The sequence below is a fragment of the Conger conger genome, chromosome 8 (assembly GCF_963514075.1).
Source record: "Conger conger chromosome 8, fConCon1.1, whole genome shotgun sequence".
Lineage (NCBI taxonomy): Eukaryota > Metazoa > Chordata > Actinopteri > Anguilliformes > Congridae > Conger > Conger conger.
This window is the reverse complement of record NC_083767.1, coordinates 64,619,458-64,628,774: the sequence shown is the minus strand read 5'-3', so window position 1 is coordinate 64,628,774 and position 9,317 is coordinate 64,619,458. Positions and strand designations below refer to the sequence as shown.

The window sequence follows — 9,317 nt, the reverse complement described above, 5'->3', positions numbered from 1 at the left end:
GGCATTAGAACACAGTGAACATACATTCAGTGAATTTATTGTTTTATGCTTTTCCTCTGATACCTCTCTGATACATACACATGAGCAGCCTGTAGGTCTCAGCTTTAGTTGTGTAAAGTATTGTTAGTTGATTTGTTGACATGTTGATTGGATTCACGTTGGTCCATGGTTCTGACTTGATTCATACAAATGTTCTGAAGTATTGCAAATGATGTAGCCTGTGTCCCAATAACCAAAGTTACTCATATGAAATAAAATCCAAAGTATCGTCTGTAATATATCTGTCTAATGTTTGTGGGCATGCGTAGGTTATATGAGTTGGCATGTCTTAGAGGAAGGGCCCATAAAAACGAACTAACTGCCGCCACTGATTATCGACAATGGTTAGATCAGACAGACATGTAAGCTCTTTCATAGTCAGCGATGGCAGAGTATAGAGGCATGCATTCATCCAGCCATTTCTGAATCTCAGCAGATGCCTTCCTGATCTCTTTAATAAACTCCCTGGCTTTTAATGCCTTTCTCTCCCTGCTGGCCTCCTGTGTCTCGCCTGCCCCACTGGCCTGGCCTGTAGCGGCTTCTTCGGGGGGTTCCTCTAACATCTCCAGCCTTGCATATTCACCTGATGTCGTGGAACCTCCCTGTCTCATGGCGTGTATCGCCCTGGAATCATCAACAATGAAGAAGATGTCAACAGCTAGAAAGAGCCCTGCAAATACCCCAGTGACCACCTGTGCTGCACGTCCAATTTTAACAGCCTGTGCTGCTGCCCTGAACATCTCAACTGCGGAGCTGATCTTCGCCAAACCACCAGGACTCCTCAGGGTCCGTGTGGCAGGACTTAGATTGAAGGATCTGCTGGTCTCCAGACTCTGAAAACCACTGTCAATGTGCTGGAAGCATGTGAGCATGATCTGAATCTTCACCTCTAATTCACGGATAATATTCTCTATGGTGCGATGGTCCATACGCTCATTCACCATGTTAGTGATGTTGGAAGCAGCTGCAGTTGCCCCTCCCGCTGCAGAAATCCCAATTCCCACCCCTGACACAATCAGAGAAGCCCCTAAAGTGACAGGGCTGAGACAAAGCCCCACTATAGTGGTGATCCCCCCCGCAGCACCCACCACCGCCCCAGTCAGACTGCCTACGGTGGTGCCCATGAGCACACGCTCAAAACCATTCGCAACTTCATTCAGCTCTTCCAGCTTCAGCTTCAGCTCTTCTGGGATCCCCATGCTCTGTGAAAATAAGAGTCACTAGTTACAGCCCTGAGCTGCTTCAATCATTCAGCCTTTTTACCTGTTTCTGTGTGAGACAGTGGGCAGCAACCAAGAAACATCACCTTTTGGCAAAGGATCCTAAGAATGCAGGGTCTCGCCATTATATCACTGGCAGAGGGTCGATCTCCTGGATTCTTCTGAAGAAGATCCCTCACAAGATCCCGTAGATCAGTGGAGAATTGTCCAGAGATAGTGGGGTTGGGCCCATCCACTATTGTATTGAAGACAACTCTTTTCGATTCTTGTGGAAACTGAAGGAAAGTCAGAACATTTATGATTGTATTAATGAGTTGTCAATTCATCAGCCAGGCCTGAAAGGCCAGAGGAATGTAGGGCTGGCTTCATGGACACAGATTAAGCTCAGTGCTGCACTAAATTAAGTTTCATATGGAGAATCTCCATTCAAAATGGAATTTAGTCTGTGTCTGTGAAACTGGCCCATAATGCATCAGAGACTGGAGTTTCACTTACCGCAGGCTGAAGCTTGCACAGCTCATAGAGTACACACCCCAAAGCCCACACGTCACTGTGAAGCACAGAATCTCAATATCACCAAAACAACCAGGTCCTGCACAAACCCACCCAAAGCCCACACGTCACTGAAGCGTGATGGGCTGCACCTGAACCAGAGGGGAACCTTTGCACTGGGTCAGTGTATGCTTAGGTTAGCACAGGATTATTTAAACTAGGGACTTGGGGGGCAGGGAGGACAGAGAGGGCAATGTGCAGGGAGGCACAGACTGCCCAGATGGAAACAGCAAAGGCTAGATGTAATGGTGAGAGCAATAACAAAATCTTTTCAGGGCAAAAATCAAGTAATGATGGCTTGGGACAGCAGGGAGTGAGGGAACAGGAAAGGATGTGTAGAAGCAACAAACTGAAATGTCTTTGTTTAAATGCTAGAAGTTTAAATGCTTGAGGCAGTTGTTATTAGTGGGGGCTATGACATTGTAGGGATTACAGACACATGGCTTGGGGATGAAGATGGGGATGAATATAATATAGAGGGGTATAACAAGAGAGGTGGGGGTGTTATTATTTAATTAACAGAAAATCTTAGTGTGCAACTGATTCCAGAAATTGATCAACACATGCCTAGTGAGGATATTTGGATTAAGCTTATTGGGGTGAAAGATGAAGGTCTTAACATTTGAGTGTGTTACCAACCGCTAGCTTCAGATAGTAGTGTAAATACAATGCCCTTTAAAAATATAAAACAAGCTTGCTAGGTTGGTGAGACTATTATCTTGGGAGACCTCAACTCCTTGTGAAGACCTGGTCAAGAAGGTTGCCTGCTTTGTGGGTGGGAGGGGTAAGGTCAAAAGAAGTGAGAGGGTAAGGTCAAAATAAGAAAGGAGGGAGAGAAAGGTAGACTGGGTGGACTCTGAGTTACATCACATTACATATACATTCATGGCATTTGGCAGACGTTCTTATCCAGCGACATACAACAAAGTGCAAAGTGCATACCCACAAGCAGGGATAAGTGCGCTGAAAGACCCTAGAGGGAAGTACAATTTCAACTGCTACCTGCACAACAAAGATAAGGACCAGGGCTTATTTGATTATTATTATTAAAAAAAATTGAATTGTACTACCACAACACGCAAATGTATGAACAAACCGCTTACCTAGCCAAACACTGCTTACCTAGCCAAACTAAACATCCTAATACACAGAAAGACAACAATTAAGGTTTACAGGGAGGTAGGGAGGGACAAGGAGAGGTGCAGCTTGAAGAGGGAAGCAAACCTTCTACCTGACTGGGACCTGGGGAGAGGAGAGAGGACAGGAATGGGAAGGAAACACATGCAGGGAACTAGGGAGGACAAGAGGAATACTACACAGATTCCTCTTGAATCCAAATGCCAGAATCCAAATGCCTGTAATGTAACATAATGTAATGTAAAGCAGTGTTTCATACATAGGGTTCTAGGGTTCTAATTTTCCCTTTTCTATGTTCTCTGTATTCTTACTCCGGTCCTTGTTTTACCTCTCCCCATTACGTGTCTCCACCCCTCTCTCCTTATATGAATTACCTTCCTGTCTTGTTCCAGCTGTTTCTTGTTCTTGGGATTATGTTCTGTCTGCCCCGTTATCTACCTTCGATATTAAACCTGCCGTTTTCCTTATCCCTGACTCTGCACTTGGTTCCTCTGGCCCACATCCCTGACACAGACAAAGTAAAAACACTTTACTGTATCTCAAGACAACATAGTTATGGAACCATACTGAGTCTTGTGCCAAAGTTATATACATTCATAAGTGAATACCTTCAGGAATTTGTGAAATAAAAATAACAATTTTACATTTTTATAACACATGAACAATTATTCATGTGAAATTTGACAGAAACATTGCTACAACAGGCTTGTAAGAAATGGAGAAGAGGATTCCTGGAAGACCAGCTCTACTCTAACTGAATGTTATTTTCTGAATTGAATTATTCTCTAAAACCAGGGATCTCCCCCAAGGAGGACCATGTGTATGCAGGTTTTCATTCCAACCAATGAATGCTGCTTTAATTCATTCCAATGAATCATTCAGCCATATGCATTTAACTGCATTAAAGCACAGAATATAAGCAACAGTTGTTAACACAACACATTAAACGTTATACACTGTACATTATGTGCAAAGTGACAGCCATAATTTAGCAAGGAAGTAATTATATGTGATATATAGTGTAATATACTGTACAGTGTAGTCGGTGTGTGGAACTCTTAATGCAGCTAAGCATCCCCACAGCACTGCTCACACCGCTATCATGGTTTACACCAGTGTTTACCAACCTTTTTACTAAATGTTCTTTCTGGGGTTTTATTAAGGGACCTGCATGTCAGTTACATAACAGAACATAAAATAATGGTGATGTTAATCCCTTTAATGAATTTAAAAGACTCCAATCAAATCCCCCATGAGTGTAATTTTACTAAACTTAAAGAGATTAAGCATCTTACATTTTCTTCATAACTCTTTATCTTTTACACATGGAGTCAATCTGGTTGCCCTTCTCTGAACCTTTTCCAGCACCTCTATATCTTCATTACAGTGCGTTCTGCAGAACTGCACACAGCACTCTGTGTGGTCTGACAAGGGTATTGTATAAGGTGACTGTAACTTCCTCAAATTTATATTCAATACTCTTGGCTATCTATCCTAGCATCCTTTTTTTACTGCCAAAGCACATTGACTAGAACCTCATCCCTGTGGGACTCCACTTCCCACAATACCCTCCTCTGATAAGGTCCCTCCTACTACTACGCTTTGTGCTCTATACCGTAAGCAGTTCAGAAGCCTATTCATCTGCTCGTTTGGACTGCCCTGTTAGTCCTTTAAGAGAAGGCAGTTAAAATTAAATGGCATGACAATAGTGATAGATTGTCAATTTAAACCTGTTGAACATGCTACCTATATCTGGTTGTGTGATGTGGGCAGTGTTTTCACCTCAAAACAACCTAGGTCAACAGGTAAAGCATGGCACTAATAGGGGTTTGATTTTCACCAGGGGTGATGGTGGGTTTGCTTCACTAAAAATTATGGCCGGTAGGCACCACTGCATAGCAACCTATCATCACTTTCACTGTTACATCAGCAACGTGTCATTGTTTACATTGTGGTATCATAACAACCTGCAGCCAGTACCTGTGGCATGATGTCCCTGTGCAGAATGTTGTTCTCGTGCACATGTTGCACAGCACTGCTGATCTCTGCAAACCAGCTCAGGATCTGTGTGAGAAACACAGTTTGCAAGTTATATTTATTTATAAAGCACATTTAAAATCACTACCATCAACCAAAATGCTGTACAATTTCTAATTACTATATATGAAAATAAGTAATAATATCAAGCTTTATTTATAGAGGCCAGATGCATACATGAAGCTCGCACATATGCCAGCCATGGCGGCTAGTGCTGTTTGAATTAAATGGGAGATGTAACGTTGCGATGAGCTTCACTATAGCCGGGACAGAGTGGGAACGTTGTGTGGAAGGTTCCCCGTTTCTTTTCCGCGATGGTTTTGGAGCATAACTATTCAGAACAAACACACCCTCTTTCCGCATTGGACAAAAGCAGACTATCAGTGCATTTAGGCTACTCATATTCCTTACTAGTGGCAACACTTCAGTCACTATGGTTGAGCATGTTATTTCAGTCACTAAGGTTGAGCACGTTATTTCAGTCACTAAGGTTGAGCACGTTATTTCAGTCACTAAGGTTGAGCGCGTTATTTCAGTCACTAAGGTTGAGCGCGTTATTTCAGTCACTAAGGTTGAGCACGTTATTTCAGTCACTAAGGTTGAGCATGTTATTTCAGTCACTAAGGTTGAGCATGTTATTTCAGTCACTAAGGTTGAGCATGTTATTTCAGTCACTAAGGTTGAGCATGTTATTTCAGTCACTATGGTTGAGCACGTTATTTCAGTCACTGAGGTTGAGCACGTTATTTCAGTCACTTCCAATTGCTTCGCATGAGATATTGTTTCATTTCATAGATTATTTTGTAAATATTTTCTGCAACAAACACCCAGTCTTAATTATTGTTTGGCAGTAATCATTCATTCATATTTACGATTAATAATCAGTTTGATTTCTTGCAGTGGGGGTTGAAGCCTAGATCTGTGTTTCTGTCTCGCACCCCATTTATGCCTGCGCTATAGAGGCGGAGAAATTTCACAAACAGTTAAACCCTCGTTAATTGCATGAACTTTTGTAAATTGATCAGAATGCATAATCAGTCACACTTATAATATCTCTGCCCTTTATTTCCGTGATCCACCCCTAAGTGCATATGCATTAAGGACATAAGCGTATCTGACTGGCCTAGATCAAAGGCCGATTTTAGGGTGTCGGACTTGGTGTAGAAGTGGCATCCCCCAAACACATACAGCTGGCCCCCGAGAACCCCCAGCCCATGCCGGAATCTGGGGGGGTCAGGCATTTCTCCCAGAAGCCTCCATGAGTTGGAAGTCCTCGGCCTCCTCCTGCAGGTCGCGTATCCCATAAGCCTCGGCGAAGGCGGCCACGTCCAGGCAGGAGTGGGCGTCCATGTGACTGCGCAGGAAGTGCATGCAGAGCGGCAGGGCGGGGCGCAGCTGCAGCTGCAGGGCGGCGCAGGCCCGCTCAAACACGCCCGCCCAGCCCAGACGCAGCCGCCCCGTGTAGCAGCAGCTCAGCAGCTCCCCAAACTGCGCCCCCTCCTGGCACCACAGCTCCACCTGGCCCTGCCGAGACTCCCGCATCCCGCTGCAGAACATGCCCCGGAAGTAATCGCTGCAGGCTGCCAGGACCACCCGGTGGGCTACGGAACAGGAAGTGAGGAGGAGAGGCAGGAAGTCAGATGGGGGAGGGGCTGGTGGTTTACATGGTAGTTCACTTTAGATTTTCTTTCATTTTATATTTGAAGGTATTTTTTATGCTCAGAAATGTTTATATGTTCTTATTCTGATACCATTAATCACAGTTATACATTTTCAGGGATACCTAAAGCAGGGTTAGGGTGAGGGTGAGGGGTTAGGGTGAGGGTGAGGGGTTAGGGTGAGGGGTTAGGGTGAGGGTTAGGGTGAGGGGTTAGGGTGAGGGGTGAGGGGTTTGGGTGAGGGGTTAGGGTGAGGGTGAGGGGTTAGGGTGAGGGGTTAGGGTTAGGGTGAGGGGTTAGGGTGAGGGGTGAGGGGTGAGGGTGAGGGGTTAGGGTGAGGGGTTAGGGTGAGGGTTTGGGTGAGGGGTTAGGGTGAGGGGTTTGGGTGAGGGTGAGGGGTGAGGGTGAGGGTGTGGGTGAGGGTTAGGGTGAGGGGTTAGGGTGAGGGGTTAGGGTGAGGGTGAGGGGTTAGGGTGAGGGGTTAGGGTGAGGGTTTGGGTGAGGGTTTGGGTGAGGGTGAGGGGTTAGGGTTAAGGTGAGGGTGAGGGGTAGAGTCTCCTCTTATGCTTGTTGAGGTGGGAGAACACATAGAAAGGTATCTGAGACCATTCCTCCATGCAGAATGACTCCAGATCCTTCAGGGTTCTTGGTCCTTGTTTGTCCTCTTCTCTTTCAGTCTCCCCACAGGTGTTCAGTGGGGTTCAGGTCAGATGACAAGTGTTCAGTGGGGTTCAGGTCAGATGACAGGTGTTCAGTGGGGTTCAGGTCAGATGACTGGGGTGGTCATTGCAAAACCTCGATTTTGTAGTCAGTTAATCATTTTTAGATCTGGAGGTATGATTTGAATCATCTGCTGGAATATCCAACCACAACCTCATAGCAGGGGCTGATCTAAAATCTCTGTGTACTACAGAGTCCATTATACCATGTACTCTAAGAATGTTCCTCTGGAAGTAAAACAGCCCAAAATCACAGATCCACCATCATACTCCACATCACATTCACATCACATCACATCACAGATCCATCATCATACTCCACATCACATCCACATCACATCACAGATCCACCATCATACTTCACATTGGGAATTAGGTTATTTTCTGGATGACCATGTCTATTTGTATGGCAACCCCTCCTCTGGTGTTTGCTGTGGCTTTTGTCTAATCTGACGATTTCTAACCAACTTTCTAGGAAAGTGCAACAAGCTCTTGGGCCTCTAGCCCCTAATGTTAGACCTTTTTCCAAGAACCTAGGTGGTATTATTCATCTTTCTTTGAATATCACCTTGCATACTAAAACGCTGGTTGAAAAGGTAACATTTCTGTGACTTTCAGTTAAGAAATGTTGGTAAAATTGGAAACATTTAGTAATTTCAGGACATGCTTAAAAAAATAAAATTCATGCTTTCATCGTGATTGGATTGTTGCAATTCCCTGTTTTACATGCATCAGTCAAGGACCAATGGTTCATTTACAGCAGGTCCAAAATGCATCTGACAGCCTTCTTACCAGGACTAAATGCAGGGAGAATACTGTAATGTTTTTACCGAAGAAAACTTAGTTTAGACAATCATTGTAGTACAAATTGTTTTATTTTAACAACGCAATCCAGACTGCTGTTTGGCCATGGCCCACACCAAAAGAAAACACAGTAGCTAGCTGTCTAGGTAATTGCTGGTGAAAGATCACAGTGACAGAGAGTGAGATCAGACTGAAACAAGGCATCAATGTCCCTGTGGGGTCAGATCAGACTAAAACAAGGCATCAATGTCCCTGTGGGGTCAGCCCCGCAAGCTTCTCCACCCACGGCTACACATGACTCACAACGTTCCAGACATGACTCACAACGTTCCACACATGACTCACAACGTTCCACACATGACTCACAACATTCCACACATGACTCACAACCTTCCACACATGATTCATGACATTCCACACATGATTCACAACGTTCCACACATGATTCATAACATTCCACACATGACTCACAACGTTCCACACATGACTCACAATGTTCCACACATGACTCACAACGTTCCACACATGACTCACAACGTTCCACACATGACTCACAACATTCCACACATGACTCACAACCTTCCACACATGATTCATGACATTCCACACATGACTCACAACGTTCCACACATGACTCACAACGTTCCACACATGATTAACAACGTTTCACACATAATTCACAACGTTCCACACATAATTCACAACGTTCCACACATGATTCTCAACAATCCACACATGATTCATAACATTCCACACATGTTTCATTACATTCCACACATGTTTCATTGCATTCCACACACACCCAGCTGGTTGCATTGTTTCTATGGTGTCCGGTGCACCTACCGGGGAAAGCCTTTCCCTCCACCAGCAGCTCCACGTCACAGCCCACCTGCTCCTCCCACAGCTGCCTGATACAATCCAGGCTCACCTCCAACTCCCGCCTCTTCCTCTCGTCCTCCCTCCCTCCTACCTCCGCCCTCCCCTCCTCTTCCTCAGTGCAGAGCTGTAGGACCCTGTGGGCTCCCAGTGCGACGGCAGCTGCTCGAACCCGTGCAGTGGACTGGCGGTTCAGCCCAGTGATGCCGCCAGTGTAGGCAAACTCCACCACCGCAGCCAGCCCGGACTGTTCCACATCCCCACCCAGACTGATG

The 9,317-nt window shown here is 45.2% G+C and overlaps 1 protein-coding gene across 1 annotated transcript in view; it reads right to left on the bottom strand.

Annotated features, from left to right (window-relative positions):
* Positions 1-1,103: 1,103 nt before the first annotated feature.
* The window catches only part of LOC133134580 (uncharacterized), a 9,212-nt gene continuing 998 nt past the window's right edge, over positions 1,104-9,317 (bottom strand). The window contains exons 1-6 of the mRNA XM_061250782.1: positions 9,010-9,317; positions 6,174-6,586; positions 4,929-5,012; positions 1,755-1,809; positions 1,346-1,534; positions 1,104-1,241 (exon numbers count right to left, since the gene is read on the bottom strand). The exon at positions 9,010-9,317 is cut by the window's right edge and continues 998 nt beyond it. Coding sequence (XP_061106766.1) covers positions 6,219-6,586; positions 9,010-9,317 — 676 coding nt within the window. The 3' untranslated portion in view covers positions 1,104-1,241; positions 1,346-1,534; positions 1,755-1,809; positions 4,929-5,012; positions 6,174-6,218. The remainder of the gene's footprint in view (positions 1,242-1,345; positions 1,535-1,754; positions 1,810-4,928; positions 5,013-6,173; positions 6,587-9,009) is intronic.